The sequence below is a fragment of the Rhinatrema bivittatum genome, chromosome 1 (assembly GCF_901001135.1).
Source record: "Rhinatrema bivittatum chromosome 1, aRhiBiv1.1, whole genome shotgun sequence".
Lineage (NCBI taxonomy): Eukaryota > Metazoa > Chordata > Amphibia > Gymnophiona > Rhinatrematidae > Rhinatrema > Rhinatrema bivittatum.
Window position 1 is genome coordinate 536890732 of NC_042615.1, and position 20116 is coordinate 536910847.

General features: G+C 42.0%; 1 protein-coding gene across 2 annotated transcripts in view; it reads right to left on the bottom strand.

The window, feature by feature from the left end:
• Positions 1 to 588: 588 nt before the first annotated feature.
• Positions 589 to 20116, bottom strand: part of HSDL2 (hydroxysteroid dehydrogenase like 2) — a 151211-nt gene continuing 131683 nt past the window's right edge. For both annotated transcript variants that reach the window (XM_029614299.1, XM_029614290.1), the window contains 3 exons: positions 14826 to 14966; positions 12846 to 12974; positions 589 to 3418 (listed from right to left, as the gene is read on the bottom strand). In XM_029614299.1, coding sequence (XP_029470159.1) covers positions 3306 to 3418; positions 12846 to 12974; positions 14826 to 14966 — 383 coding nt within the window. In that variant the 3' untranslated portion in view covers positions 589 to 3305. The remainder of the gene's footprint in view (positions 3419 to 12845; positions 12975 to 14825; positions 14967 to 20116) is intronic.

The following is a 20116-nucleotide window of genomic DNA, read 5'->3' on the forward strand; positions in this document are numbered from 1 at the left end:
CACTGGTTTTGGAAGACAGTAGTAAATTATATTCAGCAGAATACTGATGTACTGTTGCCATTTCAATCAAAAGTACTTCTTTTTGACAATATGAGTGGACTTGCTATTGGACAGAAATTTGTAAGACTTTGGATGTTGGCTGGGAGATACCCCGCCGATGCTTACCCAGTGGAGGAATCAAACTCATCATATGTGTATATGTGAGAAATATGTGGAAAAGACAGACCTGTTTAGGAGGAAGAAAGTTTTTCTACAGATTTGGAATTTATATAATCTCTTCCTCAGAGCAAGGAGTTTGATTCTCAATGATTGTTAATACAAGGAAGCCTCCGTAGTAACAGATGTGGAGAGACATACATGAAACTCCGATGTAATGTGCTACCCAGGGGAAGGGGTGGGAGGGAGAATGAAGGGTCAGAAGGTATTGTTGGGACAGGTATACAGGACTCTGGGAAGACTCAACTACAAAGCCCAATCCTATTTTGTATTTCATTATCTGCTGAAGTTTGTATATTGCTGAAAATGAATAAAAGAAATTTAACCATAGTTTTGAAATGTAATACACAAATTGAAGTAATATCACACCAAAGCTTTCTCAATAGTTTATTTTGCTTCTCTAGTTAACAGAAAAAATGTCAGACATGGTTATTAACAATTATCTGGTGTCCCACTTCAGTAGGTGTCAAGTAATTCAGAATTGTACATGGTAGCAGGTTCTTTACTGATTTTGAATCCCTGCAAGTCCTTCAGATTCTGAAGAATTATTAAAGAATGTCCTTACACCAGGAAACAGTCTGAATGGAATTTGCATAGATGTGTCTGCAAGGCACGCTGTATAAAACCAAAGGATACTTTACAAGACCAATGTTTGAATTATTCAGATGAAGTATTTTAAATGCTAACACAAATATATCAGTAGAAATCAATAACTGTCAAATACCTCTGAACTTATTATCACAAGTAAAATTTACATATTAGTGAAATTTTCACATTTTCATCTGGTCTACTACTGTAGAGATTTTCATAATAAATCTGAAAAACAGCATTAGTGATTCTAGTTACTATAGTTACAGGTTTCATATAAAAATTCTCAGGAAGTTTTTAAAGCACCAAGGTACATTAGCTGAAGTAAAATCTAGGAAACAGAGGGCCTGATGTAATAAGGTGCGCAATTTTACCTGCAGTTGGGTGCATATTTTGTGTGTACTCCTGATGGAGCAAGCGGCTTTGTATACAAAGGAGTCTATATAAGAAGCTGAATGTTAAACTGTGTGCTGAAGTTCAGTGCAGTTTTAATGCATGAGCTCATTTTTTTTTTCAACTCTGATGCAGTGAAACAATACGCACAAACTGCAAAATGTGTACAAAGAAAAGGCTTAACTCACAGAAAATCATTTATGTGCAAAAACCATACGTTATGCATAGAAATCATTTGTACACAAAACATGTTCTTTGTGCACAAAATCCCAACTATAGGTCTCAGCACCAGAACTCCAGCTTCTGCCAATAGAATAACATTAGCTCTTGAAACTTTATGCTGCCTTGAACTAGGAATTAAGTTTCCAGCTCTTAGAAAACACAAGGTAAGCCAGTGCCCTTCTCTGCATTGGGAGTAATTCTATGTTCGGGTGCTAAGGAATACACACTGTTCTATGCACACATTTTTTGTGTGCAAAACTCCTTGTTTTATCGGCAGTAAAGTCTGTGCAAAAAAAATGTGCATACAACTGTAGATTAAACTGTGTTAAACTGAACGCACCTTATTCTACTGAACTAAAAAATGTATGCATAAGCTGTACATATTGGTTAGTATCCTTGCATGGAAATATAATGTTCATGAAGACACTAGCTATTACTATCCACTCCCAATGCAGACAGGTGCATGTATAGGCTTAACCTGGGTTTTAATAGTCAAAATGTAACTCCTGGCCAGAGGTGGAATAAAGTTCCTGGGGCTAGTTGATGTGGGGGTCCTGTACTAGGGATTTATATGCAGAAAAGAAGGATTGTGTACAAATCATGTTTTCTATACATAAAATAGGGTTTGCATGCATTGCTGTATATAGAACATGATTTGTGGGCATAGAAACTGTGTTCCTAATGTACTAATGTAAGTTAATTGGGATTTACTCACAGAAAACTATTTGTCCACAAAAGTCATATTTTAGGTACAGAAAAAATGGTTTATGCACAAAAATGATGTTTTATGCATTCTAAGCATTTTTAATCCACATTTTTGGGTTAGCATGTTTTTTTTTTTCAACTCCTGTTGCAGTAAGCTAATGATATACTAAATACATCAGGAGTTAACATTTTATTATTATTTTTTTTTAGCACAGTTTTGAGAAACTGCAGTGAAATTCAGTGACCATTTTAATACACAGCTTATTACATAGGCACCAGAATTAACAAAGCCACAAAATAATCAACATTAAAACTCAAACAGAAAAAAAGATTATGCAATGCAGAAATTTTATTTTCCATGCTGCTTTCTACAGCATCATTACTACACCTGGAAGAGAAACAATGCACATGATAGAGAATAAACGTATGAGCTTTTATGAATTTATGTGTAATGTGCTATATTTCAAAAGTGCACATGACCATCCTGTATCATTTCAAAATGTTATATTTTATATTTGGATAAAGTAGTATAGTTGCTGTATTAGTCAAAGGTCAAACAAATTGTAGATGAGACCTTTGTATTGAACTACATACATTTCTAACTAGCTTTTGAGAACTACACTCCTTTTATCAGGTCAAAGCAAATAAACAGCTCTTGAAAGCTAGTCCGAAATGTATGTAGTTCAATACCAAGGTCTTGCCTACAATTTTGTTTTTTAACCTTTATTTTTACAGGTTATTTTTGAAATTTGATAAACTACTCCCCTGCATCTTTGGGAGCAGCAACATTACCTCACGGTTGCTAGATCCTACTGATCTAATGTTATCTATGATTGAACTAAGACATCTCTCTCTCTTACATACACACTACAAGAACCAATTTGAATCCATTCCATGGGACATAATTTGTGACACTTTCAAGCATGGCTGCCCTATGGAATAAGAGGAACTAAAGGAGAAAAACCAACGTTTCCGGGAAAAAGTCTTTGTAGGAAAATATTTAATACTGGATATTGCCATTTGCTGTGTGCACTACTGAAATTTCACAGTACATAAACGGCACAGCTTTCTTTTAAAGCTACATTTTGAAAAGCTGTTACATGCTGACCAGAGCAAAATTTCTTAAACATGTATCTTTTTCCAGCGAATATGTACTTTGTTGCTTTCATATTTTATTCCTGTTACAGTTTAGAGCTAAGTTGAGCCATCAGTTTTTCCAGCTTAATAGCCAAGCTCATGTTACCCTTGATTTTCAGCTTCCCAGTCATAAAAGCCACAGTTGGCTTCAGTTTTCCTACAGAAAGAGGAAAGAGATTAAATTAAACAAATATACATATAAGCCCATAAACAGTATTTATTATTTATTCTACTTTTCACAACCAATGGCTAACATGCAAGAATCTGAATGTGATACTTATCAGTACTTGCAAAGTCTTCACATCCTTGCACATTTTTCAGATTCTGTCTAAGAGCATTAAAGTAGGAGTTTTCATGACTGACTCAACATACTCTACACTTTCACTGAGAAGGAGAATTACAAAAATGTTATAAAACCTTTTGTTTTTTATTCTTGTCTTCACTTCCTTTGTCACAGCAAACTCAAACTAACACTAGTTCAAAATAGTACCTTAACAAGCTTCATATTAAATTAAACAGAGTCCACTTGCGTCAATCACAGTGGTTGAGCTGATTCAAATATTCCTGAATGAAGAATAAAGCTGTTGAAGCACAGGTCAAAACATGCTGAACAAGGATAATGTAATTCAAAGGTACAGATTGGGGGAAGGCTATAAGAAAATATCAGTATGTTTGAATAACCCTTGGGGCACTGTAAATCACAAAACGTTTGGTACCACCAAGACACTGCCACAATCTGCCTGCCTTCCAAACAGGCCAATACAGTACAGTGCGCTCCGGCGGAGTGCACTGTTAACCCGCGATTGGACGAGCGATTTCGACGCGCTAGCTTTACCCCTTATTCAGTAAGGGGTCGAAAACGCGAGTCCAAACCCCCCCCCCCCCCGAACCTAATAGCGCCCGCAACATGCAAATGCATATTGATGGCCCTATTAGATATTCCCGCGTGATTCAGAAAGGAAAATGTACAGCCAAGCCGCACATTTTACTTTCAGAAATTAGCGCCTACCCAAAGGTAGGAGCTAATTTTTCCGGGCACCAGGAAAGTGCACAGAAAAGTAGTAGAGACTGATTTTCTGTGCACCCTCCTACTTAATATCATGGCGATATTAAGTTGGAGGTCCCGAAAGTTACAAAAAGTTTAAAAAAACCCAAACCAATGTGATGTCGGCCTGCGGCTTGAAAACCAGACGCTCAATTTTGCCGGCGTCCGGTTTCCAAACCTGTGGCTGTCAGCGGGTTTGAGAACTGACACCGGCAAAATTGAGCGTCGGCTGTCAAACCTGCTGACAGCCGCTGCTAGTGTCCCTAGCACCTCTTTTTACCACCAGGCCTAATTTGAATACTGAATCACACGCTCTCCCGCAGACTTTACTGTATCGGCCCAAAAGTCAGTAGCCATGGGTTAAGAAAACTGCTTAAGGTGGTCACTGTTGAGGCCTAAAATTATTTAAAAAAAAAAGGCTACTGAGCTCACTGGCTAAGACTGGGGAAAATGTTGACTGTTCAACAATTTCAAGATGATTCCACAAAAAGGCCAGCATGGAAGAGTGGCAAGAAGGAAGCCACTGCTGAAGAGAAGTCATGTGATGTGCCACATAGTGTTTGCAAACACTTAGAGACACAGCATACATGAGGGAGGTGGTTTTATGGTCTGATGAGATCAAAGTGGAACGTTTTAGTTGCGATGCTAAATATGTGGCAAAAAACAAACAGCACATCACCCTACTAACACCATCCCTATAGTAAAGCATGACGGTGGCAGCATGTTGTGAGGATGCTTTGCAGCAGTGGGGACAGAAAGGCTTGTGAAGATCGAGGGAAAGATGGATGGTGCAAAGTACAGGCAGATCCTGAAGAAAAATCTGTTCTAATCTACAACAGACTTTGAACTGGAGAAAAGATTCACCTTTCAGCAGGAAAATGATCCTAAGCACAAATCAAAAGCAGCAAGAAGAAAATGGCCCAGTCCTGAATCCAAATTTATGGCAAGACCTGAAGACTGCAATCTAGATGTGATCCCCAGCCAGCTTGAAAGAGCTTGAACATTTCTGCCAAGAAATATGGGCAAAAACTGCACCATTCTGCTGTCAAAGTTGGTAGACAATTATCCTAAACAACTCATGGCTGTTATTGCTGCAAAAAGGGCTTCCATCAAGTATTGAGTCAAAATATGTGAACACTTACGCATGCAAGACTTTTTTCATTTTCTTAAATTATGAAGACTTTTACACGGCAATGTACATCACAGAAAGTGGAATACAACAATTTTGAAAAATACTGTGTATGAAAATGTTTTGTTTCGGGGGGGGGGGGGTGTTTCTATGATTTTATGTATCTGTTTTAATATATGATGATTGTTGTTCACTGCTCTGGTTAGGTCTGGTTATGTGCGACATAAGAACTTTTAAATAAAATATAATTAAATAAATATGCCCTTAACAGAAGGCTTGGGGGTAGTTTGCATGGAGTGGCAGTTGCTACTACCCTTAACAGAAGGCTGGCTGGACCACTTTGGTCTTTATCTGCTGTCATTTAGACAAGCCTTCCCTAACCAGGGCTAACAGCCACATAGCAATCAGCCACATCTAGATCAGATCATGACTCTCTAGCACTTACTTCCTCATCGTTGTAATTAGTTTATGAGTTATCTGTCCCCTCTACGCTCCTCCTTCCCAGTTCCATACCCCTGTTTTATTGTAACTTTTGAAGCTTCCACTAGTTAAGGTTATGTTATAATATTTTGTTCCCTGTAAACAGATACGATATGATCTTTTTCTTGAATGTCGGTATATAAAAGTGTTAAATAGATAAATAAATACATATGAAAGGAAAAGCTGGTTGCACTACAACGCAGCAGCGATGGATTGGATTATGGGCCCAGGACGTCTGTCCCCTAGGTCAGTCGGGGCTGGGTATTGCTGAAGAAGTGGCCACAGCTCTGGGGGTACATGGGTTGACGAGTCTATCTTCATGCAGTGGTTACACTCAGCAGATAATTTTAGGATCATTAGGAGCCCTTGTTCAAGGATTGTTACAGCATGACTAAAGTAAGTTGAAATGAGATATAAAATAAGGGGGAAAAGTCCCAGCTAGTTGTGAATGAAGGCCCATGGCACCAGATCCCAGCCTTGATTCTGATTGAGCTAGAAGCCCAAAGGAACAGAGGAAACTAAAAAAGGAAAAAAAAAAAAGGAGAAAAGACAGGGTACTGGGTAATTCAGTACAAGAAAGCTTGCAGACTCTGGAGCTTTACAAACAGAGCATGTAGCAGCTATTCTTATAACTAAAGTCCCTTGAAAGTGGAGAAACCCAGCTGGGGATAGTGTATTCTCATGGAATATGCAACACAAAAAGGCCTGGGTATAATAGTGTCCATGCATCCAGAGATTATGGAACAAAAAGAGAAATTACTACTTACCTGATAATTTCATTTTCCTTAGTGTAGACAGATGAATTCAGGACCAGTGGGTTATGCACCTCTGCCAGTAGATGGAGCAAACTGACGTCACAGTATATATATCCCTGCAGTGACATCAGCCTGCCAGTATTCTTTTCAAAAGCAATTGTGGACAGACTAGCAAAAAACTTGATTGAAAACAGCCAACCATTACTGTACACAACCAACAGGAAACACTGAACTCAGACAATGAATGTATGTACCCCAATCTAGGGACTGGATGAACTCTTACCAGTAATCTCCTGGAATATGTAGCCCCATGAGGACCATTAACACAAACATTCAGCAGCCAAGGGTAGGAAGCTGAGTCCATCTGCCTACACTAAGGAAAACGAAATTATCAGATAAGTAGTAATTTCTCCTTTCCAAGCATGTAAACAGATGGATAGGATCAGCGGGATGCACCCAAGCTACTTTCCAATAGGGTGGGAGACTGCCCGCAGTCCAGTCAACACTGTACGTGCAAACTGGCTGCGTCCTCCCAGGCCTGCACATCCAGACAATAATACCTGGAAAAAGTATGTAAGGAGGACCATGTCATAGCTCGGTGAATGTCACGGGAAACAACAATCGAACTTCCGCCCATGACATTGCCTGAGCCCTAACCAGAGAAGGCAACATTTTTTCAGCATCCACATATGCGGCCATGACTATCTTCTTAATCCAGCGAGCTATTGTAGCCCACAACGCTGATTCACTCTGCTTTCCTCCACCACGAAGGACAAACAGATGATCTGTCTTTTGGAAGGGTTTAGAAACTTCCAGATACCGTACGACATGTCTGTTGACATACAAGGGACACAACAGGCAATACTCTTCCACATCTCTTTTCAAATCCAAGGATGGCAAGGAAATGGACCGATTCAAGCAAAAATCTGAGACCACTTTAAGCAAGAAAGAGGGAACAGTACACAGCTGTATTGCTCCTGGAGTCACCCGAAGGAACAGCCCCCAGCAAGACAAGGCCTGCAGCTTGGAATCCAATGCATAAAACATATCGTCACCAGAAACACTGTTTTCAAGGCCAATAAGGGCAAGGAAAGGCTACGCAGCATACGAAATTTAGGGCCCGCCAAGAATCCAACACCGGGTTAAGACTCTACAATGAAAATAGTAACAAAGATGTTTCACTCCCTTCAAGAAACGGGCCACATCAGGATGAGCCTAAGGATTCACCATTCACCTGGCCCCTGAAACAGGCAACAGCCGCAACCCGTACCTTCAAGGAATTAAGGGTCACCCCTTTATTTAACCCATCCTTCAAAATTCCAAAATGAGAGGGAACTTAACTGAACAAAGAAGAACTTTTGAGCTCGTAGCAAGGAGGCAATCACCGCAGAATATCATCCATGCTTCAACAAGCGAGCCATCTCAAGGGCCATACCGTAAGACAAAACAGAGTTGGATTTTCGTGAAGGTCAGGCCCCTGCTGCAACAGATTCTTATGCAGCGGAAGACGAAGGGGAGTCTCTACCAGGAGTCTTTGCAGATATGCATACCATGGTATTCTGGGCCAATCCGATGCCACCAGGCGCACCATCCCCCTGTGGATTTTGATCCTGCGATCTATCCTGCCCAACACGGGTCACAGGGGAAAGGTCTAGATATCCAAAGACCTCAGATCTCTCCTGCAACTGAAGAATTGAGAACTTTTGCAATGCGAGAAGTCGCCAGCAGGTCCAGGAACGGAAGACCCCAGAGATCCAGTATCAGCTGAAACACCTCATCTGACAATACCCATTTCTCCTGGGTAGAGACTCTCCCATCTGAGAAAATCTGCTCTTATGTTGTCTTTTCCTGCAATGTGAGAAGCCGAGATCACTTGGAGATGTCCTTCCACCCATTCCATAAGTTGGTCTATTTCCTGCGACACTTGCTGGCTCTTGGTTCCTTCCTGCCGATTGATGAAAGACACTGTTGTTGCATTGTCCGACATTACTCATACCACTTGACCCTGCAACTGAACTGCAAGCACACCAACCAGACTGCTTGGGCTGCCAGGTGATTGATGCTCCAGAGAGACTCTTCTGTATTCCAGCATCCTTGCCCTGTTAATTCCTGACAGTGAACTCCCCATCCCTGGAGACTCACATCTGTCATGAATATCAACCAGTCCGGTGATGTCAGGGAAACTCCCTTTCTCAGATGATCCTCCTGGCAACTACCACTGGAGGCGAGAGTAGATTTCCAATGGCAAGTGGAGCCGAACCGAATAGTCCTGAGACTCTGGTTCCAATGAGACAGCAGGGAGCGCTGAAAAGTATGCATATGCGCTCTCGCCCACGGCCCCACTTCCAGGGTTGTCGCCATCAAACAGAGTACCTGCAGATAAAACCACACTGTCGGGTGTACAGTGTTCACCAAAAGACGCACCTGTGACATCAACTCCTGAATCCGAACTTCTGGTAGGAAAACTTTGTCCTGCCTAGTGTCAAACTGAACCACCCAGTTACTTCAGCGACTAAGATGGCTGAAAACTGCTCTTGGCTAGGTTCACCACCCAACTGAGCTCCTGCAATAAGGAGATCAGCTTGCGGTTAACCAAGCGGCTCTCTTCCAGAGACTTGGTGCGAATCAGTCAGTCGTCCAAATACAGCTCTATCAGGATTCCATCCTTTCCCAACTCTGCCACCACCACCACAAGCATAACCGTGGAAAAGTTCAGGGAGTGGTGGCTAGACCAAAGGCAGCACCCAAAACGGATAATGGCACCCCCATCACAAAATGCAAAAAAACAGTGTTTCAATCGGATGAGAATATAGAGGTAGGTCTTGGCAGATCCAGGGAGGTCTGAAATTCCCCTGACTGCATGGCCATTATCCCGGAGCGCAAGGTTTCCATGCAAAAATGAGTCACTTCCAAATGACGGTTGACTCCTTTGAGATCCAGGATGTGACTAAAGAAGCCCTCCTTCTTAGGCACAACAAAATAAATGGAATATCGCCCGTACTTTGAGACTTAGGCACTGGAATCACAGCACTCACACTGAGGACCCTGTAAAGCATAGATTCCACTGCCTGCTTCTTTTGCAGGGAGTGGCAAGAAAACACCATGAATATGTCCCGAGGGACACTGCAAAACTCCAGCGCATATCCTTCACATATCACTTCCAGGACCCACTGATCCGATGTGATCTCAACCCACTTCTGATAAAAGAAAGAGAGGCATCCCCTTAACTCTTGTTGCCAAGGGTGAGTCAGCAAACCTTCATTGTGAGGCTCGGGAGGATCCACTATCTGAGCCCGCACCTCACTTGGGCTGCCTGGAATGAAAGGACTGATACCTGCCGAAAAACAGAGTTCTCTGAAAGATTGATCCTTTTATAGAGACGAAATCGCTTGGAACCACAGATGACTCCTCATACTAAAGGGGCGCTGCAACTGCTTCTTATCCTCCGGCAACTGAGAAACTGGGAATTCGCCCCACTTACAGACCAATTTCTCTAACTCGCTCCCAAACAAGAGCAAGCCTTTAAAAGGCAATTTTGTAAGATTAGCTTTGGAGGTCACGATGGCTGACCAATTACACAGCCATAATTGATGCCTGGCCACCATTACAGAAGTCACTCCTCTAGTCTAGGTACAGACCAAATCACAGCCTGCATCTGCTAAAAAGGCAGTGGTAGGTTCCATAACTGCTCTGGAATTAACTCCAGAATCATCAACCTCCTGAGAGAGAAGCAGACAAGAGCAAGTCTCCAGGGCACAACAGAAAGCTATCTGCAATGTCACTGCCACTGCCTCAAATGCTTGCTTAATGCTGGCTTCAATCCTCCTTATGTACATACTTCAAGGTCACTCCTCCCTCCACGGGGATAGTCTTCCGCTTAGAGACAGCATAAATAAGCGCATCCACTTTCAGAAAATGCAGGCGCTCTCTCACCACTGAATCCAGGGGGGTACAGGCCTTCTAATTTCCGACTCCCTTTGAAACTGCATCCAGAGTGTCCCATTCAAGATCAATCAATTCTTGAATGGCTTCCATAACAGGGAAAAAAAAAGAGGCGGCTTTATGCAAGGAAACCAAAATGGGATTTCTCTTTGGCTCAGACACAGAATCTGCCCCAGGCATTCCCAGCATCTTCAAAGTCTGGGAAATCAGGGCTAGCAGTTCGTCTCTATGAAAGAACAGCAATACAGTCCTTTACGGTTCCAGTCTCAGAGGAATTTCCCCATCTTCCAGAGAGTCAGGATCTGCCTCATCATCAGTGCCATCCGAATTCCTGTCGGGAATACCCGCAGGTAACCGAGGTGTGCTTCGGCACTTAAACACAGAGGGAGGGGCCACCGCCTGAGGATCCGAGCTGACAGGTCTGGGCGAGGCTGAGGACTGTGCCTGAAGAAAGGATTGCAATTCTTAAAAAAAATTATACCCAAGGAAAGGAAGAAGATCCATGCCAAAACCAGAAGGCACTGAGCTGCCATTCCCAGCAGAGGAACCAGACAAGGGAATTCCAATGTCAAGCATTCCTCCGGACAAGTCCTTAACCAGACCATCATCAGGCTGGAAAGAACCAGGCTTAGCAAAATTAAAGAAAGCTAATTCTCCCTGAGCCTCTAAGCAGCGCTGACATGTTAGAGGGCAATTGAGGCAGAGATTCCTGAATGTGACAGGCAACACAGAGAGAAAGGCTCTTAGGCTTCTTGGTCACCGGCGCCATTAGCTTAACAGTACACTTAACAGGCGACTGAAGATGTGCGACCAGCCGATTCGTGATGAAAAAATGTAAGCGCACAAAGTTAGGGTTCCCCAAGTTTGTGCGCTGCAAAACTAAGCGCACTGACATAGCACCAAACCTGGATGCACAACTGAAATGTTTCAGAATGTGTGCACAGGTAGCATGCCCAAAAGAAATAGGGCGCATTATTCGGATGGACTGAGCACACAGACAATCCTATAGAGGGCAGATGAACACACAGGAAAGTGCCCAAAAATGCCGCAGGGGCCTACCATGCGACGCACAGGAAAAAGTCTAACAGCGTGGCCTAGCCCACCCTGGCTCCTCAACCCACCTGGCTGCCCAGTTCCCTTAACCCCAACAGGAGTGGGAACGAACGTTGGAACAGCACGCCGAGCACGGAGACACGAGAAACTCCTACACAATCCCTCTACTCTGACTTTCCTTTTTTTTTTACACTTACCAGAGCTCAGTCCTCCCTGGCTGAGTACAGAGATGGTATATGGTTGTGGGGGGAGAGGGCATCTGACGTCACCGCCATGCTCGGCTTCCTGCACTCACTGCCTTTAAGCTGTACAATCAGCTAAGTCCATACCAGCCGAAAAACCAATTACCAGACCAAGGAACACATCTGAGGGACCACGGAAATCACTTCAGGAATTCTCAACTGGGGGAGGGACCATTTGGTATCAACGTAGGAAAGAAGGGCTTTTTTCTTTTCTTTATAAAATTCTCCGTCTAAAATTTGAAGCAATCTCCAGTAGGGAGCTGCACGTCCACCATCTGCTGGAGACTGAGAATACTGGCAGGCTGGGATCACTGCAGGAGTATATATACTGTGATGTCAGTTTGAGCCGTCTCCACCTGCTGGCAGAGGTGCATAACCCACTGGTCCTGAGTCCATCTGTTTACATGCTAGGAAATAGGTTCTTCTCTGTGATTCCAGTCATTTACTCAGTATAAATCTGGTCATCTGGTAACCTAGAAACAACCTAGCAATATTCTCTCCTTCAGACATCCATCAACAGCAGAACATAATTTCACAACTTGAATTTGGTATTTTTTGTTTGATATATAAAACTGTCAGAGAATACCACTATTCCTCAGCAAGGCTGTAGTATCTAAGGTAAAGAGAAAAACAGAACATGGCATTCACAAAGGAAGCAAAGCTCTGTAAAGTGACATGATCCTTTTTTTTTTCTGTCTCCTCCCTTGTAAATACTATTTATGAGCTGTTAGATGTTTGCTGTTCCCTAGTTCATAGTTTTCTGTTCCATGTAAAGGCAATGCCTAAAGTTTTTAGTTATCTGTGAACCGATACGATGTGCAAACTGTTGTCGGTATATAAAAGTTTCTAAATAAATAAATAAATGATCCTAATGGACTTGAGGCATTAAGTAAGTCATTAGGAGAATAAAAACACTGGCAGAATCTTTTGCTACCTACCTGCAAACATTTTCACAAAGTCAGCACTGTCCAATGTCATAACCACATCTGCCTCAACAGGTGCCTCTCCACTTCCAGCACTTCCACTCTTATTCTTCAGGTCAATGTACCAAGTTCCTGCATGTTCACCTGAGAATGAGATTCAACAATATGCACGTCACCTCTCATGCCTTGCTATGTTAAAATGAAGAGAAACCACCAGAGCTCAATGAGCACGCTGAGATTTTTCCAGCCAACTACATCTCTTGAATGGATCACCATCTCATCAACCTGCAACTCAATCCAAGGAACAATTTTTACACTTGTGACCTAGGTCCCATTATTTTAATTATCTGTACGGCACACTGGGTAGAGCATTGGGTACTAAAAGAAAAAGAACAAAACAAACAAAATTGTCATCTCCATCATTAATAATCATGACACTAACCAGGCAGTTTCTCAAACACAAGTCATTAATTAGGGATAGGGTCATTAGCAGCTGGGAGTGCAGGGAATTTGGTAAGTTTAAGCTGCAGACTGAACTGTGCCCTCTATCCCTCTTCCCAAGGGATCGAGCAGAGCATGGAAATTAGCATTTATTTTACCTTACTTATGCGAGCCGATCAGCCTAGGAACTCACACTCATTTGTCTCAGTATAGATTTATTATAAGGCATTAGGTTACCAGAACAAGCATTAACAACTTAGCAATCTTAGAAACTTATGAGTATTTAGCAAAGAATACACTTATGGTGAAGCGCTCGATAAATATGAATAAGTTAGCAGAAACAGACGGCATCGTCTTAGCTGGAACTTGCTTATCATTTATAAACAATTCTGACTGACTAGACTCCAGACATGAACAGGAACTAAACCACAGTCTCACCACTTTGAAGATTTTTGTCACTTGAGCTGTGTGAAAAGTTGGCTGTGGGTCTCTGCACCTGAAGGGCAGAGGTCGCCCCTAGCTCTGTGAGGGGAACCAGGAATGTTCAACTCTGGCTGAAGTGGCAGGGCTTGAGACGCTCCTCCTAGCAATGTTACAGCATCACTGCATCTCCTCTGGCAGCTTGGCTGCAGGATGGGGGTGGGGGGGGGGGGGGAGGATGATGACTTGGACTGCTTCTTGCTGGTTTCAATGGAAACTTTTTTTTTGTGGAGTCCTGAGCCTCTCTTCTCTTTTAAGAGATAACATATGCATATTCAGAAGCTTCATGCATATGCAAAACTGGGGCAGGTATCTTATTTTGATTGGCTCTTCTTTTCACTTGGACTGCTTGACTCCCCCCCCCCCCCCCCCGGGGGAAACCTTTTGCAACGTGGCAGTTGAGCTAGGAATTGCACCTTGGATCCGATGTCTCCTCTCAGGACTGGACGCTGGATTGTCAGGTACTTCTGGAGCCTTGGCTGAATTTTCAAGTCTGTCATCTCTCAATACAAACAACAGGCCAGCATCTTCTTTTCCCTTCTCTAATTGCTGAGAGAAGATTTCATTTTTTTTTTTTTTTTTTAACAGAAGCTTGGACATACAAGGGTTTGGCACAGGAGTTAAGTCAGTCAAGTATTGCAGCTTTATCAGAAGTTCAGCATTTCCGTATAATCTGAGATACAGACCAGGATCCAAATGTGACGTAAAAGTTCGTTCTGCTGTATGGCACTGATGAAACTCATGGTCTTTATTCCTACAGGAGATCTTATCTCCTGCTGTAGTTTAACAAATGTGCTTGAGGTGGCCCAAGTAAAAAGAAGGGGAGAGAAAAGGAGCTGTAGCTCACATGAAAATCCAAAAACAGAGGCTAAACTAAATACCGTGGTAGTAAAAAAAAAAAAAAAAAATACTAGGTAGGGCACACGGAAGTAAAAGTCATTCTTTGAAAACGTTGGTTCTTGATCTGGTAAAGATTCTGGAGAAGAAGCTTCAGAATTCTGGGTTCTTATCAGACTGATACTACTATATGTACTTTTACTGCCTAATCATTACATAAGAGACAATTCCCCTTACCTGACAGTTCAAACTGGTAAATGCCTTGCGTAGATTTCACCACCTCGTCACCGAGAGCACCCTTAATTGCTTTGAAGGTTTCTGCCACAGGTCCTGTGGTTGCTGCCTGGGACTTCCCTTCTTTAAAAGCAGCTGAAGCACCTATCAACACATATTGCAGGGATTTGTTTATTTATTTACATTTATTTATAGACCACACCCTCCAAATTTCAGGGCGGTTTATGACGATACATCCATAAATATCAGCAAAATAAAGTACATAAAAAAAATTTACTAAGATAATAAATATATAAATATAAAAGAAAACATTAAACCAAAAGTAAAATACATAAAAGTCTAAGACTGGGATTTGCATAAATCTCTAAAGGTTTGTTTAAAAAGACGATGTTTCAAAGCTTTCTTAAATTCTTTGGGATTGGAAAGAAGTCTTAATGGGTGTGGATTATTATGCACGTTCTCCTCAGGAGAAGGAAGGGGGGCACAGAAGGAGTTTGGAAAAGTTTTTGCCAGCTGCAGTACAAGGTGCGGTGCAGTACAGGATGTGCTCTCTCCTCATTCTCCTGAAAACGCCGTCACTCCATGGCAGAAATGCTGCCGCGGACTGGTGGTTCAGAAACACTGCCCCAATGGACAGGGCAGTTAGACAGAGGAGCCAGGCTTCAAATCCCACTTCTCCTACTGACCGTGGCAAGTTAGTTCACCCTCATTTCCTTAAGGTGCCAAATGTCTTAATGCAGTGATAACACATGGTATTTAAAATACTGCATGTTATTTAACCTAAATGGTAATGAGCTGCCATTTATTTATTTATGCTTTTTGTGTCTTAGGGCCACCTTCAGAGTCAGCAGGGGGCTTTATTTGGGCCACTCATAGTAACATAGTAATGTCGACAGAAAAAGACCAAAATGGTCCATCTAGTCTGCCCAGCAAGCTTCCCAAGGTAGTAACTGCCGCTCAGTGCTGGTTTAGCTTTTTTATTTATTCCCATCCTCTAGCCTTTTAGGGATCTGCAGTGTTTATCCCATGCCCCTTTGAAATCCTTCACAGTTTTAGTCATAAGAACATAAGAAAATGCCATACTGGGTCAGACCAAGGGTCCATCAAGCCCAGCAACCTGTTTCCAACAGTGGCCAATCCAGGCCACAAGAACCTGGCAAGTACCCAAAAACTAAGTCTATTCCATGTAACCATTGCTAATGGCAGTGGTTATTCTCTAAGTGAACTTAATAGCAGGTAATGGACTTCTCCTCCAAGAACTTATCCAATCCTTTTTTAAACACAGCTATACTAACTGCACTAACCACATTCTCTGGCAACAAATTCCAGAGTTTAATTGTGCGTTGAGTAAAAAAGAACTTTCTCCGATTAGTTTTAAATGTGCCCCATGCTAACTTCATGGAGTGCCCCCTAGTCTTTCTACTATCCGAAAGAGTAAATAACCGATTCACATCTACCCGTTCTAGACCTCTCATGATTTTAAACACCTCTATCATATCCCCCCTCAGTCGTCTCTTCTCCAAGCTGAAAAGTCCTAACCTCTTTAGTCTTTCCTCATAGGGGAGTTGTTCCATTCCCCTTATTTTGGTAGCCCTTCTCTGTACCTTCTCCATCGCAATTATATCTTTTTTGAGATGCGGCGACCAGAATTGTATACAGTATTCAAGGTGCGGTCTCACCATGGAGTGATAAAGAGGCATTGTGACATTTTCCGTTTTATTCACCATTCCTTTTCTAATAATTCCCAACATTCTGTTTGCTTTTTTGACTGCCGCAGCACACTGTACTGACGATTTCAATGTGTTATCCACTATGACACCTAGATCTCTTTCTTGGGTTGTAGCACCTAATATGGAACCCAACATTGTGTAATTATAGCATGGGTTATTTTTCCCTATATGCATCACCTTGCACTTATCTACATTAAATTTCATCTGCCATTTGGATGCCCAATTTTCCAGTCTCACAAGGTCTTCCTGCAATTTATCACAATCTGCTTGTGATTTAACTACTCTGAACAATTTTGTGTCATCTGCAAATTTGATTATCTCACTCGTCATATTTCTTTCCAGATCATTTATAAATATATTGAACAGTAAGGGTCCCAATACAGATCCCTGAGGCACTCCACTGTCCACTCCCTTCCACTAAGAAAATTGTCCATTTAATCCTCTCTGTTTCCTGTCTTTTAGCCAGTTTGCAATCCATGAAAGGACATCGCCACCCTATCCCTTGACTTTTTACTTTTCCTAGAAGCCTCTCATGAGGAACTTTGTCAAACGCCTTCTGAAAATCCAAGTATACTATATCTACCGGTTCACCTTTATCCACATGTTTATTAATTCCTTCAAAAAAGTGAAGTAGATTTGTGAGGCAAGACTTGACCTGGGTAAAGCCATGTTGACTCTTTCCATTAAACCATGTCTTTCTATATGTTCTGTGATTTTAATGTTTAGAACACTTTCCACTATTTTTCCTGGCACTGAAATCAGGCTAACTGGTCTGTAGTTTCCCGGATCGCCCCTGGAGCCCTTTTTAAATATTGGGGTTACATTTGCTATCCTCCAGTCTTCAGGTACAATGGATGATTTTAATGATAAGTTACAAAATTTTACTAATAGGTCTGAAATTTCATTTTTTAGTTCCTTCAGAACTCTGGGGTGTATACCATCTGGTCCAGATGATTTACTACTCTTCAGTTTGTCAATCAGGCCCACCACATCCTCTAGGTTCACTGTGTTTTGATTCAGTCCATCTGAATCATTACCCATGAAAACCTTCTCCATTACGGGTACCTCCCCAACATCCTCTTCAGTAAACACCGAAGCAAAGAAATCATTTAATCTTTCCGCGATGGCCTTATCTTCTCTAAGTGCCCCTTTAACCCCTCGATCATCCAACGGTCCAACTGACTCCCTCACAGGCTTTCTGCTTCGGATATATTTTTAAAAGTTTTTACTGTGAGTTTTTGCCTCTACAGCCAACTTCTTTTCCAATTCTCTCTTAGCCTGTCTTATCAATGTCTTATATTTAACTTGCCAATGTTTATGCTTTATCCTATTTTCTTCTGTTGGATCCTTCTTCCGATTTTTGAATGAAGATCTTTTGGCTAAAATAGCTTCTTTCACCTCCCCTTTTAACCATGCCGGTAATCGTTTTGCCTTCTTTCCACCTTTCTTAATGTGTGGAATACATCTGGACTGTGCTTCTAGAATGGTATTTTTTTAACAATGACCACGCCTCTTGGACATTTTTTACTTTTGTAGCTGCTCCTTTCAGTTTTTTGCTAACAATTTTTCTCATTTTATCAAAGTTTCCCTTTTGAAAGTTTAGCACGAGAGCCTTGGATTTGCACACTGTTCCTTTTCCAGTCATTAAATCAAATTTGATCATATTATGATCACTATTGCCAAGCGGCCCCACCACCGTTACCTCTCTCACTAAGTCCTGTGCTCCACTGAGAATTAGATCTAAAATTGCTCCCTCTCTTGTCGGTTCCTGAACCAATTGCTCCATAAAGCTATCATTTATTCCATCCAGGAACGTTATCTCTCTAGCGTGACCCGATGATACATTTACCCAGTCTATATTGGGGTAATTGAAGTCTCCCATTATTACTGCACTACTAATTTGGTTAGCTTCCCTAATTTCTCTTAGCATTTCACTGTCCATCTCACCATCTTGACCAGGTGGACGGTAGTATACCCCTATCACTGTAGTCTTCCCCGACACACAAGGGATTTCTACCCATAAAGATTCAATTTTGTATTTAGTCTCATGCAGGATGTTTATCCTGTTGAACTCTATGCCATCCCGGACATAAAGCGCCACACCTCCTCCCGAGTGCTCCTCTCTGTCATTGCGATATAATTTGTACCCCGGTATAGCACTGTCCCATTGGTTATCCTCTTTCCACCATGTCTCTGAGATGCCAATTAAATCTATGTCATCATTTACTGCTATACATTCTAATTCTCCCATCTTACTTCTTAGACTTCTGGCATTAGCATACAAACATTTCAAAGTTTGTTTTTTGTTTGTATTTTCATTCTGCTTTTTAATTGATAGGGATAAGTTAGAATTTTTTAGCTCAGTTGAGTTTTTAGTTACAGGCACTTGGACTACTTTTCTAATTATTGGAACCTCACTGTCGGGATGCCCTAATTCTAATGCATCATTAGTATCCTTTAAAGATACCTCTCTCCGAACCATGCGCTGCTGGAGAGCATTCCAGGTATCCACCACCCTCTCCGTGAAGAAATATTTCCTGACATTGGTTCTAAGTCTTCCTCCCTGGAGTTTCAAATCGTGACCCCTGGTTCTACTAAATTGTTTCCAATGGAAAAGGTTTGTTGACAACCATGGATCATTAAAACCTTTCAGGTATCTGAAGGTCTGTATCATATCACCCCTGCTCCTCCTCTCCTCCAGGGTGTACATATTCAGGTTCCTCAACCTCTCCTCATAAGTCATTCGATGGAGACCACCCACCATTTTAGTCGCCCTTCTCTGAACCACCTCCATCCTGTCTCTGTCTCCTCTGAGATACAGTCTCCAGAACTGAACACAGTACTCCAGGTGAGGCCTCACCACGGACCCGTACAAGGGGATTATCACTTCCCTTTTCTTACTAGATATTCCTCTCTCTATGCAGCCCAGCATTCTTCTGGCTTTGGCTATCGCCGTGTCACACTGCTTCGTTGACTTCAGGTCGTTAGACACTATCACCCCAAGGTCTCTCTCCTGCTTCGTGCTCGGGCCTTTTAACATGATGGTGACCCTGCGTTATATTTTTGAGCAACAAAGTTGCAGTATTTTACCTCTGGGAAAACTGCTATACCAAATAGTAAACCCCACTGGGGAAAATAATGCAGTTTATAAATGACCTCCTTAAACTGTAAGCCTTCTGGGTCAGGGATCTATATACTGTATCTGAAACATAAGTTACTTTAAGCTCAGATTTGGAAAGGAAAATAATTAAATCCCAAATCCATCCATCCAACCAATTTAACCATTTATCAAGCTGTGATATTTTACCATGGGAGGAAGAAATACCACGACGCATTCCCATATTATTTTGCTTCTTTCGGGCAAATATTATGGGGCTTCTCCATATTATTTTTTACTGCAGAAAAAACCTGTGATATAAAATATCATGGGGAAAGCTCGCTAACACAATGGTGGCTCATTTTGTCCAGGGCTGCCATCATTTTAAAGGGCTATATGTCCTGGAAACCCTTATCCCAATGAGTCAAAACTTCCCAGGGTCTGAGTAGATCCTGCCCACCTCCCTC